Here is a 21,142-nt window from a genome sequence, read left to right as displayed (position 1 = left end):
TCCAGGAAGGTGGGGATTTTTACATAATTCCTGATGATAATCCCAAGGCCTGACATATAGTTGTTCAGGTGCTAAGTCACGTGCGCCTCTTTTGCGACCCCATGGGCTGTAGCCCATCAGTCTCCTCTGTCTGTGGGCTTCCTCAGGCAAGAATACTGGCGTGGGTTACCGTTTCCTTCTCCAGGGGGTCTTCCTGACCCAAAGATTGAACCTGCGTCTCCCACATTGGCAGGCAGATTCTCTACCACTGAGCCACTAGGGAAGTCCGGCATATAGTTAGCACTCAATAAATATTTGTTGAATGAATGAGATCACTTATGACAGTTTCTCATTCCATAAGTCACTTTTAGCTGAGGACTATGGTTTACTGTCTGTGTCCCTTGTCCCCGCTAGACTGTTGCTCTTCCCTGGCCCCCTGCTCTGCCTAGAGCGGAGGCTCAAGGATATGCCCTGGACATCGAATGTGAAAAAATGAATGGATTCTCTGGCAAAGGAGACTAGAGAGCGCGAGAGGAACCTTCACTTCCTAGGCAAGAAACAGGAGCCCTGGGCAGCACCGGTGTCATCTTCATCCTTATCTGTCCATGGCTGGTCCTCAGCCCAGTGCCTGGCACACAGCAGAATATGGCTTAATTGGATCAGATTGAATTGAGTTGGGGAAAAACTCAAACAAGATTCCTCCAGACATTAGCACTGGACGAAGCTCAGTTTGTGAATGCTCAGCTTGTGATGGCTCCTTCTGGATTCCCTTCTGCAACTGTTTTGTCAGAACACCCAATGGCATTCATTCATTCACTCATTCAGCTCCTCCTGGTAGTATATAGACTATCAGAAGGTTCGAAAGACAAGTTACAGCCCTGCCTTCAGGAAGTGTACCTTGAGGAAAACTTGGGCTTTATTCTCTGGTTTATATACCATCCCTGAGGTGGCGGAGAGTTGGAATAAGGCGGTTGTCGTTGCCCGTGGTCTGTCCGCTGTGTTGGCCTCCACACCACAGTCTTTGAACAGGCGTAGAAAGGTCACCAACTGTGGTTGCAAATTGGCTCTTATGCTAATCCTGTCTTATTCAAAAACACTCAATATTTTTCCAAACTGAGTTTAGAGCTTTTGACTAAAGCCTGAATCATTTACTGTGTCAGAGCACATCGCCAGTATGGGAAAAACTAGAACTTTAAAATACAAAGCCCCGTTTAAGTAATCCAATATAGGATAATTACATTATTAAATAAAGCCCTGGGTCTCAAATTATTCCACTGCCATTGTACATGTGAAGATAATGTGAACTGTGCTAAGCGAACAGAGCAAAAAAAAAAAAAGTAACAGGAGGGAGCATGTCTAAATCATATGTTTATGTTTAAATAAAAGCTACACAAAATAGGAAGATTTACTTGGTTTCTACATTAAAGTGTCCTAAATAGGCGTAAGGCTTTCGATGATTGTCTGTGAAGACTGCTGTTCTCATTAATGGCAGCTGTATATCAAGATGCTGTTGCCAGATCACCAATAACTTTGACTAAGTTGGACGGCTCCCATTGTGATTTTCATATACCAACAGGGACAAGGAATTTTCTTCTTCCTTTTAGGGTCTCAAAGGAATATGGGCCCCACTGAACTTCGTACCTGGGCAGGGTGCCATGTGCCTATAACACTAGGTGAAAAAAAGATCAGGAGATGAGAAAGTAATGAGTTGAAGTCACTCAGCATGTTAGAACATCTGGGTTGGGTGGTGGTTGAATCTGAGTTCTATTGTTATTGTTTGTGCTTTTAGAGAATGTTCTTTATAGGTACCTCGGTTGAGCTTTAACACTGGAATTGTGCTCCTTTATCTTCTTTTGCTTCTGTTTTAATGGCCAGAGCTAAGTATATGAGTGCCAAGTTCATTTTTATTATGGCAGCCTGAAAGTAGTTAAGAAAAGATAGACTGTGACGTTGACACCCTATTAATTTGGCTAAAGGAAGGGTAGGCTGGTTCAGCCATTGACTGAAGGCATCTTGTCTACATATCAAATGCTTCCCTATTTAGAGAGAATGCTGGGATGTGTTTTCTTGTTTTTGTGTAATTTTTTTTAATCTTAGGGAGGAAAAAAGATCCAAAGGAAAAGAAATGGAACTGGGAATTAACGACAGGATGTTTCTTAGGTTTTCTTTCAAGATGGCCTTCTGGTAGGGGAGCAGACTGCTGCCCAACAGGTTTTAGATTAGTGTGTATTAAAAATGTATTTAGGAACATAAAATATTTAGGGTTTTTGAATTACTTGTATGATACTCAAATGCCTTTGGCAAAGCCATGAAGGATGGTCACATTACATTGGACAAATAGCCCCTCAGAGCAGTCTTGTTTTTGCTTACTCTCTCTAATTGTGCCAGGATGAATTTCCAAACTCCACTGAGCCACAAAAGTCACCCAGACGTCTGGTGGTGGAGGGGGCAGTGGTTGAAAGAGAAGGGACTGGCTTGGGAAATTGGAACCCAATACACTAGGGAGCCTCCATGGCAAATCCATTTCATCATGTTAAGGGAGTCAGATTAAACCTTAGCATACTTGAGAGGATGTCTTCATCACTCAGACAACAGAAAATTCTTCACATTTTAAAGTAAGGCATATAGTCTTACTTTGGGGACAAAAACAAAATAAAAATTAAAATACTTTCTGTTGCAAAATGACTTTAAATCCCACCCACCCTAGGAAATTGGTGGGAGGTGGGGAAGGTTTACTTACTCCGGGATAGGAGTAGGTTGGAGTGTTACTACTGTCAAAGCTCAAGATGCCGGTTTCTGGGACTTCCCCAGTGGTCCAGTGGTTAGGGATCCAGCTTCCACTGCAGGCAGAATGCATTTGATCCCTGGTCAGGGAACTAAGATTGGACATGCTGTGCAGCACAGCCGGGAAAAAAAGAGACCAGTTTCCCAGAGACCATAGGGTTACCAAGCTGGTTTCTGGTTCTACTTCAGTTTTCTCATCACTAAAATGGGCCTGAGAACCCCTATTTCAGCAAGTCCTTATGGGGATTAGATAAGATAATATCTGTTGAGTTCATAGATAAGTGTGGGTAAAATAAAGTACCTCAGAGTTTGTCACTGCTGAATCCTTGAGGGTTGAGGAATATAACTTAGAAGCCCAAACATTCTTGATTGCTTTCTGGCTCATCTTTGCCTTGGAAGCAGCCATCAGGAGTTACAGGGATATCATCCCACACAAAGAATTAAGAGTTAGGAAGTACACAGTTCCTTGCAGGTGACATTCGAAGACCAGCCCCCCACCTTTTCAGTTACAGTGATGTTATATGTAATAATAGCCATGATTTCCAGGATGCCTGTGTTGGCCTAGATACACGATGAGGTGGGTTCTTCTGTCCTACTCACCTCCCCCCGCCCTGCCTTTTTAAGATGAGACCTGGGCAAGATAATGTTACACCCCAACATTAACATTAAACACAGTAGAGCTACATTTGAACCTGGGTCCGAGAGACTCTTAGTTCTAAGAGTCTAGTTTTAGAGACTCTTAGCTGGGTCCTCAGCTCTCTTAGTTTCTTCTAGCATGGAGCATCTAGACAGGGGTGGGGGCCGTCAACAGAAGCGCTTATTGTAAGCTCTGGGCCTAGCACAGTCTATGGCTCCTTAGAAAGCACCAGAGACGGAAAAGTTAAACAAACATCTTTGCCATTAAAAAGGTGTTTATTGTAGGAGAGAGAATGATGCAATTCAGCATCAAATACTGATGCCTAACAACGACTTAGCATGTCACAAGTAATAAGCTCAGTAATTCCCACTTCAGGGACCAAGTTAGTGTTGGTATCATTTTGTCAAGTTAAGGACATTAGAAAACAGCTACTACTATCCATTGCCATCCTCATAATATCTTTTTTTCCCCCTCTAAAACACCACTAGATGAAAGAAAGAGATATGAAGTCTTAAATAGAGAAGAGTGTGTTGGGAGCCTCTCTCGATTAGCATTGCTCCCTTCTTTCTGCCCTGAGGGCCCACCTGTGTGGCCCCATTAACAGAGTTCCTGGGCCCGCTTCTATCAATGTTCCCCATAGAAGAGAGAGGGATGGAGGAGAGTGAAGGCAGGTGTCTATCCTGTTCTTTCCTGTGAGGTTCCCACAGACTCTCGGTGTCCTGCTGAGAAAGTCAAAGCCACTGGTAGAAGGTCTGCTCTGATCCTGTAACCATTCCCTCCACCTTTGACAGTTTCACCCAGGAATGGTGACAGGTGAGCGGCTATGAGCCCACTTTCCTGGACTATTGCTGTCTTAGGGTTCTTTTACACCCACCAACATCTTTGTTATTAGTCCCTCTGTGATTATCGTTATTCAAATATTCCATCTTTTTCCTGTTGGGATCCTGACTGATACAAGGATAGTCCTTGAAATCTAGCATATTTAGTTTCTTGAAACATACCCTGCTGTGTCTTCATTGTTCTCATTTCACTATTGATCAGTGAAAACTTCGTATTGTTGACCCACATTGCCATTCTCTTTTGCTGGATATTCTTGGATCTCTGATTGATGCCCATGTGCCTGCCGAGTGAAACCTTTAACTCTTTGCATAGATAGCCTATTAGCAGGACAAACAGATGTGTTACAGGGAGAGTGAGGGGGCAGAAGGGTAGGGTCTTGAATGGAAGGTATCTGAGGGAGGCTTGGATATAAAGGAGTGAGTGGCCAGTGTACCCAGGCTCAGTGGGGCGCTTTCTTTTCCTTGGTTGAGTCTGCTGGTGTGCACCATGGGCATACATGCCCGCTCCAGTGGTTAGGGCATCACTAACTTTTAAAAGTTTGTCTTCAGTTTTAGTTTCTGTCTTGATGAAAAACTCCCCTTCTTGGGACTTCCCCGGCAATTCAGTGGGACTTTGCTTCCAGCACAGGGGTGCCGGTTTGATCCCTTGTCAGGGAGTTAAGATCCCACATGCTCGAGGCCAAAAAACCCCCAAACATAAAACAGAAGCAATTCTGTAACATTCAATAAAGACTTTAAACTGGTCTATATTAATTTTTTTTTCAAATTACCCACTCTTGTGGAACCAAGTAGACTGTTATTTTGGTTTCACAATTTTTTTTAGCTAACATCACCTATTAATGTGTTTTGTGTTCCTGACATTTATCACATTTCAACTGCTCTACAAAGAACATTTTAAAAACACAGGATGTTTGGGGATGATTGAGGTGAATAAGCCATGTTTTCCTATTCTCGTTTAACCCTCCTCCTCCCTGCCAACCCCCACATAATACACTAATGTGTTTATTGTCCTTTGGGCTCTATTAACATAGCTGAATATGGCTTTCCTCAGCGAAGGTCTGTTATTGGGTACCACATGGTGCTATAGGGAAGGTTCTGTTCACATCTTCACTCCTGAGGAATGATATGTTAGTAAAAAAATATATTTTTAAAATTTATATATATATATATATGCTTAGCTGTGCTAACAGAGGCCCAGAATTAAAGTTGTTTAAATACCTGGGAGTTCAAAATCTCTCATGTCACAGCCTGTGGGTAAGTGGTTCAGGCTTAATGTGGTGACTCTGCTCCATGAAATCTTTGAGACTTGACTGCTTCTATCTTTTTTCTCCTCAGAGATTTGCTTCCGTTTGTATGATCCAAAGGCATATCCACCCCCTTTGAGGGCCTGATCCAGAAGTTGTACACATTGCTGATACTCACATCCGATCGGTCAAAACTTGGTCAGGTGGCTGCATCTGGCTGTAAGGGAAGCAGGGAAATGATGTCTTTATTCTGTGCCCAGAAAATTAGCAATCTCTTATTAAAGAAGAAAGGAAGAATAGATACAGGCAAAAAGTTAATCATAGTGGGGAATATTAAATTCTTGTGTCAACTAAGCTCTTTTCTTACATATAAGCCAAGTGGTGCGGTTCCGCTGAACGTGAGTTGACTCTTGAGACATCTAAACTGAGGACTGAACAAAGGACTGGAATCTGGAAGAAGGTGTAAACCAACTAGTTGGAACCAATCTATCAAGTGTAGTCATGGGCTTAGAGATTAACATTGGAATCTCCATGGAGAACGATTTCTTCAGGGAGTGATATGCAGAGAAAGAAGACTGGACCCAGAAAGAACCTAAGGATGTGTGCTTTCCTACGTTTTCCCTGTAGGGAAGTAGAATGAGGGAGGAGAGAAATTGAATAGTTGTTGGGTAGGTGTTCTTCATGGGTCCATTGAGTATCTGCACATCTAGTGAGCAGCACTACTGACTGCCTTTGTTCCAACTATCTTTTCAAGGAAGTTTAGGTTGTGAACAGCCTTGGAAGATGGAGGTTGTGTCTTCCTCCAAAACAAAGGGCAGACATACTTATTGCCCAGTATTGAAAGATTTGGGTTCCTCCCTATGCTTGGGGTTCCTCTCCTGAAATGCACCCCACTCTTATGTATATGTCTCATCTAGGCCTCTTTGAATCTCCTTTTGGGAGCTGGGTATCAAACATCCAATACAGATGGTGGTATTTTGACTGCAGCTATTGCTGTGAACTGTAAACCGTCCTTTGTCTCTGCTTACAGTCTGTGTCTTCTGTAAGCATCCATGAAACTGACAGATTAATTTATAAGTTTGAAGTAGAATAAAATCTCAGATTCTTCCTAGTTATTAACAAGAGGGAGAGTTTCAAGACAAAGCTACAGTTGTTATTATTAAATTGTTATTTTTAAAATTAATTAATTTTAATTGGAGGGTAATTACTTTACAATATTGTGGTTTTTGTCATACATTGACATGAATCAGCCATGGATATACATGTGTCTCCCCATCCCGAACCCCCCTCCCATCCCTCAGGGTTGTCCCAGTGCACCAGCTTTGATTGCCCTGTTTCATGCATCGAACTTGGACTGGTCATCTATTTCACATATGGTAGTATATATGTTTCAATGCTGTTCTCTCAAATCATCCCACCCTCACCTTCTCCCACAGAGTCCAAAAGTCTGTTCTTTACATCTCTGTCTCTTTTGCTGTTTTGCGTACAGGGTCGTTGTTACCATCTTTCTAAATTCCATATATATTTGTTAATATACCGTATTGGTGTTTTTCTTTCTGACTTACTTCACTCTGTATAATAGGCTCCAGTTTCATTCACCTCATTAGAACTGACTAAAATGCATTCTTTTTAATAGTTGAGTAATATTCCATTGTGTATAAAAGTTAAGAATAGCTTTGGTTAATGATATAGTGGTTTTGAAAGATTTTAAACTCAAGACCCTTTATGCTCAGATTATTTAGGACCACAGAGGTGCTTTGGTTTATGTGGATTATACCTACTGGTATTAGAAATTAAAACTTAAAATAATTTTAAATGCTCAATTTGTTTAAAAATAAAAGTAATGTGACATTTATATGCAAAAACTGATTGTCAAGCTGACTCACACTTTACCAAAAAAAAAATCAAAGTGGATTATATTTGTAAAACTATAAAACTTTGGGAAGAAGACAAAGGAGAAATTCTTCATGACCAGAACTCAGGCAAAGAATTCATAGGTATAAAAGTAAAACTACAATCCATAAAATTAAAAAATGATCAATTGAACTTGATCAAAGTATAAAACTTTTGTTAAACACACTGATAAAGAATGAAAAGACAAGCTACAGAATAGAAAAAAATTTTTTTCAAACCCTATGTCTAATAAAAGACGTATCACGAGGGTACAAGAACTCTCAAAACTCAACAATATGAAAATAAACAACCCAATGTTTAAAAACGGGCAAAAGACTTAAATACACACTTCACCAGAAAGGATACACGGATGGCAAATTAGCACCTGAAAAGATGTTCAACATCATCAGCCATTAGGGAAATGAAAATTAAAAACATGATGAGAAACCTCTACATACATACTGAAATGGCAATAATAAGTTAATTAGCAGTAATAGTATCAAGTGCTGGTAAGGACAGGGGACAACTAGAACTCTCATACATTGTTTGTGGGAATGCAAAATGGTACAGCCACTCTGGAAAACAGTTGGGCAGCTTCTGCAAAATGAAATATATACTTACTATATGACTCAACAGTCCCTCTCCTAGGTATTTATTCAAGAGAACTGAAAATGCATGTTCACATGAAAACTTGTACATGAATATTTATAGCAACTCTATTTGTAATCACCAAAGTTGGAAACAACCCAGTGTTCCTCAATGGAACACGTCCATACCATGGGGTACTATTCAGCAGAAAAAAAGGAACAGGCTGTTGATACAGGCAGCAGCCTGGTGGCTCTCAAAGGCATTATGCTGAGTGAAATATAAGCAGCCTTAAAAGATTTCACACTGTATGATTTAATTTATATGACATTTTGCAGAAGAGAAAACCATACCAGGCAAGATCAGTAGTTGCCATGTGTACAAAGAACTGTACACCAAAAAAGGAAGTTTTACTGTAAGTTAATTTTAAAAATAAAATGAAAATGGCAATATAAACCCATTATGTAAATGTAACACATTTTTATGAAAATTAACCATATTTTCAAAATAAAAAAATTAGTATAAACAGTGGCATTGTTTTACATTTTTGTAAATTTCTTTACCATTGAGCTTAACAGAGGCAGCTGTATTCTCATATCTCCTTCTGTATTCACTCTTTTGCCATAACCATCTGTCGTATAGTCACTGGAAAACCCCACTAGACACTTGAAAGGGAATAAGAGTGAAAAAAGCAAATAATTTCTTAGTATTATTTTGATCATTGTTTTGACTCTATGGACCACCTGAAATAGTCTTGGGGATTCCCCAGGGCTCCTGGACCATACTTTGAGAACCACTGATATATAATGTACCATTCCAAATTTTATTTTCATAGCATCAAGACTTTTTTTGCCATACCCATATCTCCTACATTTCTTTAATGCTTTTGTTCAAACTAACCCATTTTTTTTTAAAACAAAAATGTTTTAAAAAGAAACTTTCTATGTCTCATAAATGGGAAGCCAGTACCACTTCCCCATAAGTGGAAAGTTACTATAAGAATAAATATGCAGCGAGTAAGTTATATTGAATTTTAAAAGATTTATCCACGAACCATCTAAACTCATCTCTGTGTGGTACTATTTGGAAAACACTAATTTAGAGAAACAAGGATAATGATGTGACGTACCACTTCATTTATGTTGACAAATTTAATCCTCACCATTAGCATCAGAGATAGACAGTATTACTAAACTTAAAAAAAAAAAAAGTGTGTTTAAAAAATGGAAGCACAGGAAAGTCAAAGTTGCCCAGTGTTTCACAGGGAGGAAATTACCGGGCAGGGATTTGAACCCAGGCAGTCTGGCTCCAGAGTCCAGGATGAATGCTGTGTTGGCAGAGAGGAAACTTGGATTCTTGTCCAACTTCTACCTGAAGTTGGCAGTAGGACATGTCACTGAGTCTTACTGTTCTCATCATTGACGTGAAGGAGGTGGGATAAATTAGGGCATGGAAGTTTAGATGATGGGTGCCTGTCCAAGGGGCCAGGCAGGTAGGGAACGGTGGCTGAATGTAAGGTGACAGGGAGTGGTGGGGTCAGTGGCAAACTAGAGGGCTTGCCTTCCCTCTAAAGAAAGCAACCCTACTCAGTTTCAACTTTCCTGTTTTGAGAGGGGTTTTCTGGTTTTTTTTTTTTTTTTTTTTCAGATGTCACTTTATTTTATAAGAGGAGTTAGAAGTCTGGAGACTTTATGTAAAATTTCTCAATTTGTACAACACTTGGAGAGGCCAACCACACACATGAGCTGGCTGATATATGACCAGAGGATCTCCTTTGACTTAGAGGAATCTGTGATTGAGTATGCTGTTACTACACAGTTGGAGAAACAAAATCCAAATGACAGAAATAGGCAGCTTAAAACAATGATGAAAGGGGATATGAACTTAGAAAGTGTCCCAACTCAGTCTATATAAATATTGATTCGGCTCTGGGTTAAAAGAGCTAAGGCACGTTAATAGAATAATAGTGTGTTTCTTTATGTTCCTGTTGTGTTGTTTAAGAGTAAGTCAGCAATACTTATCTAATGCTAATTTTTGGTTTGCAGAGAGTTAATGTAATTATTAGATGAGCTTATTGAAATTCTTTTCTTAGATATAGAGACTTGCCCAAGAGTGGTATTAGGAACTTTAGTCAGCACTGGCTCAGAATAGTAAACATGAACATGTGATTTATGCCATTGTGCATACAAAGGAATGTTTCCTGAGACGCTTTCTATATATATGTTGGCTATTTTGCTCTTTTGGGTTGTTTAGTTTCTTTCCCCTCCTCCGCTTATCAGATTTCCTTCTAAATCCTGGCATTTGACAATGTTGTAGGGCTAGTTTCTCTGAATCCACAGTGAGACATACTGGTGGTTTCACAATTAATCCAGACTTGGGTTTACGGCTAATATGTGTTTATTTGAATTCCTGCATTTATTTTTATGTCTTGTATATATTCGTAGTACTCACAAAGTCTGTTTCAGAGAGAAAGAGGAAGGAGGACTGAATCCATAGACTGGATCTTGAAAGAAGGGTTTATTCATCAATGACATCATAAGGATTGTATTTTCTCTTGGTTAATAAACGATTTGTTTGGCGGGTGTTGGAAGCCAGCCAGAGCTAGTCATGCTATTTCTTGGAAAAGATCTGAAGCAACTGGTAATTGAAATGATAATCATTTGATCATAGTTAGAGCTATTTGAAAATAACACTCATCTCCAGACTTGTCTCTTCTCGGGAACCATATTTGGTAAAATTGTTGCCAAATTCCATTTTTGCTAATGTTGAGACTTATATACCATGATACTTAATTATTTTCCAGTATATTCTAAACTTGATTCCTGGTTTGCCCTTTCCAGAAGCTGTTCCCATATGCTTTGAAACAATACCCAGCCTGAATTTTTATTCTGGCATTTAATAATCACCATGTAATAGCTATAAAATGCGTGACAACTACAGATCTTTTATTTCAAGAGGATGGTGTAGTGAGTCTGAGTGAAATCATCCATTGAAATGGTACTTTTTAATATGCCCCATTGTTTATAAAGTATTGACTTTTTTTTCTTGAGCAGAAGATACAAACAGTTCCCGCTTTGTCTCCCATTTAGTGGAAGCTCATATTTAATCATGATAAGGGAGAGGATTCCATTACAAAAGTTTTACTTTTCATTTTTGATTGAGATTTGTTATATTGCTGCTACCTAACAAACTCTTCTCAGAGGCAGCTTGGAACTGGATGAGGAAAAGTGAAATTTTAGATCCTACCTTAAAACATTTTAAAAAGACTAAATGTTTTCAAATCCAGGGCTCTTTACTGTATGAAGCTTATCTTAATAAACCCTCTTTTGTTTGCTTTGGAGTAGTGTGTACAGTGTGTGTGTGTGTGTGTGTGTGTAGGTGGGAGAGAAGAAGGAAAGAGTCATGTTTTATAGAAAAATTAGCCAAAATCACTTGTGAATTCCCTTTGTTTAATAGCTCAGAGACATCTTCCTGTTGTTGTTTGTCAAAAATATTTCTAAGATTTTGTAAGCTTAGGGGTTTTCACAGCTCAGCTTTCTTCAGAAACGTGAAGTAAAAGAAATGAAAGAAGTCAGTTCAAGTTGAAATGTCAAATGCTTCAAATAATCTAACTTTAAACCCAGTGAGATGATCTTCTTAAGCCTTTTCAAAGAATCTTTGGGAAAGAGAGGTCCTCCTTTGCTCCATGGATGGATATCTATTAAATATCTTGTTGGATTAATTCTGAGTCAGAAAAGTTGCTTGTTTCCTGGAAACAATTAAAGATGCTTAAAATTCAAATTTATGATCCATAGGAGAAACTTAAGTTTCAACTACTTTTCTTAGATTCAAAGGCTTTCTCCTCATCCACCCTCTTGCTTCTTACCCCATATGTATTAAGAGAAAAAATCAGTTCATTTCTCAACTTACAAAGTTTTTAAGAAACATGAGAATGTGTAAGTTTCTTTCAGTGGGAAGCATGTAACATTTATGAAGTATTTCTTTTGGGATTACATCACAGTTTTATTTAATTTTAGGACAAAAGTTAAATTCAATATTTGTGTATAAGCCAAGGGAAAATGTACCATAAACATAGGAATTTGGGGGTGAGTCAGAGTTCCAAGAATCCCAGATTTACTTAGACCATTTATATAAAGACAGGCTAACCATTAGTCATCTATTTTTTGCTTTTTTACTTTTGTAATTAATGGCACCTAAAAATTAGCTTTCACCCAAGTAGTCAAAAAGGGAGACTGAGCTTTGGCAACTAGCATTAAAAATAGCTATTAGAATTACTGCCCAATTTTTGGACATTTTCTAAGCACATAACAAAAAAATCCTATAAATTACTCCTCAGCTAGACCACAAGCAGTGAAAAACCTTTGAAATGAAGTGAGTTATTGAAGGTCCTCTGTCACCAAAAAAGAAAAACACATTGTCTGCTCGCATTAGATTAAGCCACTCAAATGGTATTTCAGATAGGCTTTAGTGGAAAATGTATTACTGACTTCAGAACCACCAATACTGTTGTTCTCTCCCAACTACCTCTTGTAGGATGAAGTCATTGCTGTTTCCGAAAAGGTGATTGTGAAGCTTGAAGACCTGGTCAAGTGGGTACATTCTGATTTCTCCAAGTGGAGATGTGGTCTCCAAGCTGGGTCAGTGAAAACAGAGTCCCTGGGAAGGAATGGACAGAAGGAAGCTCTGCTGAAGTATCGGCAGTCAACCTTGAATAGTGGACTCAACTTCAAAGACGTTCTCAAGGAAAAGGCTGACCTTGGTAATTATCGTTTGTACTTCTAAATCTAATGTGGGCATATACAATAACCACTTCTTTTATTGTAGGTTTTTCTGGAAACACTATCATTCATGTCTGTGTGTGTGTGTACCTACGTGCTGCTAAGTCACTTCAGTCATGTCCGACTCTCTATGACCACGTAGATGGCAGCCCACCAGGCTCCTCTGTCCCTGGGATTCTCCAGGCAAGAACACTGGAGTGGGTTGCCATTTCCTTCTCCAATGCATGCATGCTAAGTCGCTTCAGTCATGTCCAACTCTGTGCAACCCCGCAGACGGCAGCCCACCAGGCTTCTCTGTCCCTGGGATTCTCTAGGCAAGAATACTGGAATGGGTTGCCATTTCCTTCTCCCATATACATATATGTAATTTCTTTAATCGAAAAAGGACCTGGGAATATGAATGGATAGATGACTGGGTGTTTGAGAAATGGATGTTACCTGTTGGGTCACAAGACCTTGTATGTGTGGAGCCCTGTGCTAGAAAATGGATGATATAACACGTGGCATTTAGCAGCTTCCAGTAGCTTCCCTCAGAGAAGGCAATGGCACCCCACTCCAGCACTCTTGCCTGGAAAATCCCATTGACGGAGGAGCCTGGTGGGCCGCAGTCCATGGGGTCGCTAAGAGTGGGACACGACTGAGCGACTTCACTTTCACTTTTCACTTTCATGCATTGGAGAAGGAAACGGCAACCCACTCCAGTGTTCTTGCCTGGAGAATCCCAGGGACGGGGGAGCCTCATGGGCTGCCGTCTATGGGGTCGCACAGAGTCGGACAAGACTGAAACGACTTAGCAGCAGCAGCAGCAGCAGCAGCAACAGTAGCTTCCCTCGTAGCTCATTGGTAAAGAATCTGCCTGCAATGCAGGAGATTGCGGTTTGATTCCTGGGTCAGGAAGATCTGCTGAAGAAGGGATAGGCTACCCACTCCAATATTCTTGGGTTTCTCTTGTGGCTCAGCTGGTAAAGAATGCGCCCGCAATGCGGGAGACCTGGGTTCGACCCCTGGGTTGGGAAGATCCCCTGAAGAAAGGAAAGGCTACCTACTCCAGTATTCTGGCCTAGAGAGTTCCGTGGACTCTACAGTCCATGGGGTCCTGAAGAGTCGGACACGGCTGAGCGACTTTCACTTTCAGTTGCTATCAAGGCGTTAAGTCTTAATTGAGGCACCTAAAATTGATGAGTGGAGAGTTAAAATATTTGTTCTGAGTAGATAACATGACATTTATTAGGACTGTCAGGAAAGCAAAACGAGGAAGACAGATGAATTACTTAATGTGGATCAAGGGAGCAACCTCAGAGCAAGTGAGCTGCTGGCTGGCAACTCCTGGCCTAGGTCCCCCAAGAGCTTTTAGTGTTCAGTGGTGGCCATCAACTATATGGTTTTTTCTTTGCTTCCTTCCCCTATTCCGCTACAGCTTTAAAGGAGAAATTGGGATTTAGAGTCATTATTCTGTTTAGTGTTTGAATCCTGACTCTCTTGCTTACTTAGCTGTGTGGACTTAGGCAAATTAACCTCCAAGTCTGGAAAATGTGGAAACTTTTCAGGGTCATTGGGAGATGTAACACCCAGTGATAGGTGTATATTGGTGTATGGAAGGGGCTCTATAATTAATTCTGTTGCTTTTTCTTAACACTGTCTTCTCCAATGAATTTTTTGTCTTTTCCTTTTTTTTTTTCTCTTTTGTGTCTCCCCGGTGGCATTCACTGACTTACTTTTCTAACATTGCTCAAGACCAATGTTGTTGACCTCTGATTTAGACCAGTTATTTCCCCTTTAGGCAAAGAGGAACTTCACTTTTAACATATTAAAGCATCTTTTTCTTTCATTCTAGCACAATGCTGATTTTCATAGCCCTATTTTATGCGTTAATGTGACAACTTCCTGTTTTTTCTTTTAACTTAGATTTTAACTACTACAACAAACTTAGACTATTTTAATTGGCATAATGAGACTGAATAACACCTGTAACTGACTTGTCTTTTGTGTGATTCTGGTTTGTGATGAGCTATGCTGTATTTTGGGAATAGCATTAATATTTTCTTGCAGTTTAAGTTTAATAATCAACAGTTTCTTGGCATGTTTTGTTAGATGTCAGACAATAATATTTTGGTCATGGTGGCCTGGTTGTCATGTGCACATTTAGAGAAAATTATTAATCTAGTGGTTTTTATTTTAAAACCAAAGAATTTCCTTCTTTTCTTTCTTTCTTTCTTTTTTTTTTTTTAACTGATTTTCTTATATAGGCTGTTACATGGCCAATTTTGTGAACACATGTGACTAGCCTTCTGACATGTGGTAATGCTGAATAATACAGCTGTTGTGTTACTTGCCTAATATATGATCTAAGCTGTATTGCTATTGTCTTATGTTTTTCTTAACATTAAAACCTTCCTTTTGTTTGTTTGTTTTTTTTTTTTTAAGTTATGAAATATACTGTTACTAATAAAAAACTAAACAGGAAACCCATGGGGGACGAAAGGATGTGTAGATGGTTAAGCTTGATGTCACGCATATAAACAAAAGTATTTATAGCAGAGCTGTTTTTGTATTTAAAATTCATAGTTTATTAATGAATGAAAAGAAACCCAACTTCTTAATTTCATCAAGACATTTAGAGGTTTTGATCTTCCTGAACTCTAAAAATGTCCATAATGTAACTTTTTAATAATTGATTCCAGAAGAAATTAGCTTATAATGCATATTCAAAGTACTTAGTGGTTTTTAAATCTTGTTGTTCGTTAGACTCACTTAGAGAAATTTTTTAAATAATACTGATTGCTGAGGCCAGTTTTCCCAGATTCTTCATTCAGTAAGATTGAGGCAAGGCCAAGGAATGTGACCTGATAAAAGGATCTCTAGATGACTGATTTTTTTTTTTTTTTTTTTTTGGGTGGTGGTGCGGGGCAGGCGGGGCAGGGGGGAGGGGGTTGGTCTCATTTGGGAAACAGCTCTATGATTAGTGCAGAGGAAGGGAAAATAAGCAACAGGAGATTTGACTGGGAAAGCTCTCTGAAGAATAAGGAACACTGTGTATTTTTCTCTCCCTTTTTTTTAATGTAAAATACCTCTTTAAGGATAGAATTTGGGGCCTTGAAATTCTACTTAGTTGGTATGAACTGTGGGGAATTTGAGACAAATAGCTTTTGTAACTGGAATGCACACTGTGTTGTAATAATGTGGAAAGAGAAACAAAAACTTTCCTTAATGTAATGAGTTTTCATTATCTGCTTGATCTAAGGGTTGCAAGTTTACATTGTGAGGATTTATATTGGGGAGATTGGGGGTGTCCTTTGCTGTGTGCATTCCTGTCCCAACAACTTTCTCTTCAACCTCTTACTTTCTCTGTCTGCAACATCAAAATATTTGTTGTCTGCACTTTTATTTCTACACAGTGGTTTTCTTATCTCCCTTTCTCTTGGCCACACTGCAACCACTTCCAATACCACATTGTTGATGGAAGTTCACACACTTATTAGGTTTTTCCTTCTGTAGAGCCCTTCCAGCTCCTCATTGTTCTTACCAGAGAAAGAAGATGAACTCTGAGATTACTTAAGACCCCCTCCCTCTTTTTTTTTTCTAGTTGAAGTAAGGAAAGAATAGACTGATCTCACCTTTCCGTGGATAAAGTAAAACTCCAATATGTTATTTTTCTGACTGAATTATTTCACCATGTTAAAATATCAGTAATAACAAAATAATTTGGTTGACTCTTAAAGAAGGGATTCTACCATATAAAAGCTAATTGTAGAACACTTTTTGTTCAGTGTTTAGTTAGAATAAGTTCCCTTTAATCCCAGTTTGTCACTTCCTGCCTCTCTGAATAGTTAAAAAAAAAAAAAAAAGAGAATGTTCTCACAAATGTGTTTCTGCCAACAAATTAATACTCCACAAAGAGAAACTCTGCCCCAAATGGCAGCTTCCAATAACTGCTCTGACTCAAATCATCAAATCACAACTCTTTCATTTCTCTAATCCCCTTGCCCTTCAAGGACAATATTTGCGGATGTCATGTTTGCTTTTTAAAAAAAAAAAACTTTAAGATCATAAATGATGACTAAACTGCAGCTCTAGATAGTGTGGAAAGTAATAATCTTAAAAAAACACTTCTGAGATGTGCGAGTACATTCGTCCCTTTCCCCCTTCTTTGTCCTTTTCAAAGAAAGAAAGTTCAATATGAAACCAATTCAAATTGTGACTTTACTCAGTGAAATATTTTACCTTCTTTCAGACAGTTTCATACTGAAGTGTATAGAAAAAGGAGGGAAAAAAAAATAACTATGTTAAAATAGAAGGGTTAAGGAATGTATTATTCATAAGCATAATGAACACAGAAACCTGTTTTTCCAGAAGAATCGGGTTGATTAAATCGTTCACTATACAAGCCTCTAGTTATTTATTTTTGTCTTTAGAATTACAGTACTTAGCGTTTGTAATAAAGTGGACCTGATACCCATATTTGGTATGGCAGTTGGAACTAGTCAAATGAAGAATTATTTCATTTTATGAAACTTTAAGCAACTAAGGAATATAAACATTATCAGTTAAACATAGCATACTTGGATTTTTTTTATTCCTTGGGCTAAAGTTTGAAAAAAAATCAAATTATTTTATATAACACTGCTTCTTACAGAGTTCCTTTAAGTGAAGTATGAAAGCTGCAGTGTAAGCTTTATTGGCCTATAAATATGTCATTATAGTTGGACTACATTTATATGCTTTGGATTGTTGTTTAAGCCAAGAAAATATGTCTCTACAGGTTGACTTTTTATTGAAACCCTTTGAGGCATACAACAGAATGTATTTTAGGCCAAGGTTATTAAAGCAGCATTTTCTTTCTCTCTCTTTTTTTTTTTTTTTTTTTGCAGCAGACTCATTGTCAATTATGTTGCCACAAATTGTCTGTGAATGGGCAGCTATGAATGGTTTCATCTCCAAATGTGTCTCTAGAAAAAGAAAGAAAAGATAGGGGAATCTGAGCTGAAATTGAGAAAAGAGACCAAAAGATGAGGGTGTGGGTATGGCTGAATTTAATGATAGGGGTTCCTTCAGTTCAATTTCTTTTTCTAAAGTCCCATCAAATTGAGAAAGAGTACCTTCTCCTGTCTCTGCTGCTGGGACTTTTACTGGACCTTGGGAAATAGACAGCATGGTGGTAGGAAAGGAGCCACGGTTTGGGGGTCAGGAGAATCTTAGCTTTTCCTGCCCTGGAGATGTCACTCAGGGCACAAGTCACTGTGTGTTTACACCTTCAGGTCCCTCATGTGTGAAATGGGTAATAGTGTGTGCTTTGTTTTTTGAGAAGATAGACTGAGAACAAATATCTATGGAAGCACTTGTGAAGCTGAAGTCTGAGATGGTTTTGTCATCATATTATTATTATGAGAAGGAGGTTCTATATCAAAGGGAGATAAGTGGTATAATATTAAATTTGTCTCTTAAGAACATCCCTAATCTCATGTTCTGGGGACTTGGGACAGGGTTTACGCTCTCACTATCTGCCTCGATAGAAGACTGTTATTAAAATCCTTTAGGGTCTTGCTTTTACTTATATATATTTTATATATACTCACACACTTTGTATATATTATATATACATATATATGGAGAAAGGATACAAATATATATGTTTATGTAAAAACATGTATTTATATTTTATATAACACTTATCCTCTTAAATTCCGTCTAAATAAGCTGTGCCACAGTGGCCAGTGATGTGTGGTGTCTTCTCTAGTACTTTTCGTTAGAAATTGACTGTAGTCTTTGCTTGGAATTTCTTTAGGCTTTTTATTTCAAACGGTTGTTTCAACTTAACTGTGAGTTTGATATGTCAAGCTGCTTCCCAGGATGTGGCTATGGGAAGGATTCTTGCCTTGTGTTCCAGAAAACAGTATAAATGTCTCTAATAAGAAGCATACTAAGGTGCTGACAGTTTGTCATAGTAACTATTTTTTACCGGAGACATCTAATGAAGTTCTTAGGATTAAAGACATGATTCTTACTAAGACAATCCTTTTCTTTTATCCTTACTTCCTTCCTAGATGTAAATTTTGTTTGTATGTTAAACAGTCTTCTGAGGGCATTTGTTGTTTATATTTTAACGTCCATGGCTGAGCTTCCAGGCTATTTTTTTTCTTAAGATAGAAACTTGGGAAATTTCTTGGATGATATATTGTTGGATTATGCTGTTGGTGGATATCATGAGGAATCCCTACAGAAGGGCCTCTTCACTGAAACAAATTAGCTTTTGCAGTGTCCTTGAGTTCAAAATAGAAATCAATTACACTTGAAGCTTATCAAAAATTTGTAAAGATAATTTCCAAAGGATTTTGTCCCAGGCTCCTCCAACAATATTGTTGTGTGAACCATACATTCTTTAAACAATCTAATTCTAGCACAACAAACACAGGAGAGGCATGCTGTCCACGTGCCAACGTGGCTCTTTCTTCAAAAGGTTGCTTCATTTCATTGTCAAGTGACAGCCCAAAGAACCTCTGACAGGAGCAAGTTCACACTTCCAAGAGTCTGTCCCCAAGACATTCAGAGCTTTAGAACAAGGTAGTGACAAGCTATTTTCTAAGGACCTGGGAACATAGATGGGAGTTTATTCCATTCCCTTCAAAGTTAAAATTCAGCTTCGTCATATAATCAAAGAGTTGAACACTGTCCTGAAATAATGGTAAAATGAACATATAAAAAGTGTCTTGAATAAATAACAATGATGTATGTTATCTGCACTCAGCCATCTTGGCCAGATCTGCTGGAAGAGAAGTCTGTGAAATCTGTGTGTGAGCCAGTCGACAGCTGGTCCTTGATATTGCTGTCTAGATATTCCTACTGCCATCCCTCCTGAAGGCTCATTTCAAGTTAAGACCCTTCCGTTTGGAATTTTTATTGACTTTCAGATCTTCTAGTGTTACCTAGAGTGATGAATGCTTTCTAGAACACCGGATTCATATCTTTTGATAATGGATTTAAGGTGGATAGTCAACTGAAGAGAAGTTTATAGAATTTAAGACTTTGTTCTAAACTTTAGGGTTTGAGATGTTGGGGCAGAAGTAGAAAGTGAAATTGGAACTTCAGTGCTATTTTTAGTATTCAGGTTACCAGCATTCACCTCTTGGATACAATAGTTGAACAAAGTAAGAAACTCATGCTTTTTAGGAGCTCTTCATAATATTGTCAGACTGGCCATTGGTACACTTGATATTTCCTCCCCCTTTCCTTGATATCATCCTTTTAGCCTCTCCCCCCCCCCCTTTTTTTTCCCCTATTTTTCACCAGGATATGGTTTCAGAATCCTTCCCCATCCTAATCACTCACCAGGACATACTCTGGTTGTTCTTTCATACCGTCTTACCCTTTTATGTTTTGCAAGCTCATCTCTGCTAAGAACCCTCGGCTTCAGTGGAAGAAAGCCATGGCACATCCATTAGGCTTGGCACATCCATCAGGCTTGGCACCCTCTGGATAGGACTGACACAGAATATCTATTAGAATATCTTCCCTAAAGCTGTATGGCCTTGACTTTTTACTCCTCAGGGCAAAAAGGGAGGGAAAAGATGTTATTGAGCCCCTATACCTCCTGAAGTTTAGTTATCTTAAAAAAAAAAATCAGTAGTGTTAAATGTGGACTATTATCTAATGAGCACCGTCATCAGCTAATACGGCAGAAGGTTTTGTGGCTCTGTATCACTGCCTTGCCTTTCAAGCTTCTGTAATTCCTATAGTCAAATATTGTAGCATTTAGGGTAGGTTTGTAGTGTATTTGCCTCAATAAAGAGCCACAGTTGAATACCAGCTTGGAGTCCAGCTTTGTTTAAGCTGTTCTGATCAAATAAGATAAAAGACCAGCATGTCTTCCCTAAATTATCGTATGTGTTAGTTTAGTTCATTATCATCCTTCTGGACTCTAGCTGTTCTTGCCTTTTTTTTTTTTTTTCATTTTCTGTTTTCTGGTGTATGGCCATATCTATGATAAAAAAAGACCGTGATGGAGAAGGCAACCAACCCATACTTTTGTTTCAGTCTCATTAATAGAAATGTGAATTTCACAGTGAAATATCTGTGGTAGTCACCATCTGATGGGAAGCTTACCAAAGATGAAAGAAATTCAGCTGTGGTCTGAGTCCCTTGCTATAATATACATACCACCTTTAGTTTCTGATTGCATACCCGGGGTCTTTTGGAAAATCTTTTAGGCAGCCTTGGCTTCTTGCAAACTCATAAATATCTGGTATTATAGACAGACTGGCCTACTTGGAGCAATACTTCTATCTGTATCTGGTGATAAGAGCCTACTGTGAAGAGCAAACTGACTGGTCCACGTGGTCTGTCAAACACCCTTGAACAGTGCAACACTGTGCCTCAAATGTGCTTTAAAAATGAAGTTTGAGTCAGCAT

At 38.8% G+C, this 21,142-nt stretch overlaps 1 protein-coding gene across 1 annotated transcript in view; it reads left to right on the top strand.

Annotated features, from left to right (window-relative positions):
* The window catches only part of ARID5B (AT-rich interaction domain 5B), a 190,660-nt gene that overhangs the window by 19,826 nt on the left and 149,692 nt on the right, over window positions 1–21,142 (top strand). The window contains exon 3 of the mRNA XM_052641125.1: window positions 12,495–12,720. Coding sequence (XP_052497085.1) covers window positions 12,495–12,720 — 226 coding nt within the window. The remainder of the gene's footprint in view (window positions 1–12,494; window positions 12,721–21,142) is intronic.

This window comes from Budorcas taxicolor, chromosome 5 (assembly GCF_023091745.1).
Source record: "Budorcas taxicolor isolate Tak-1 chromosome 5, Takin1.1, whole genome shotgun sequence".
In the NCBI taxonomy this organism is placed as follows: Eukaryota; Metazoa; Chordata; class Mammalia; order Artiodactyla; family Bovidae; genus Budorcas; species Budorcas taxicolor.
The sequence above is the reverse complement of the archived record's forward strand: the minus strand, read 5'-3'. Positions and strand labels throughout refer to the sequence as shown.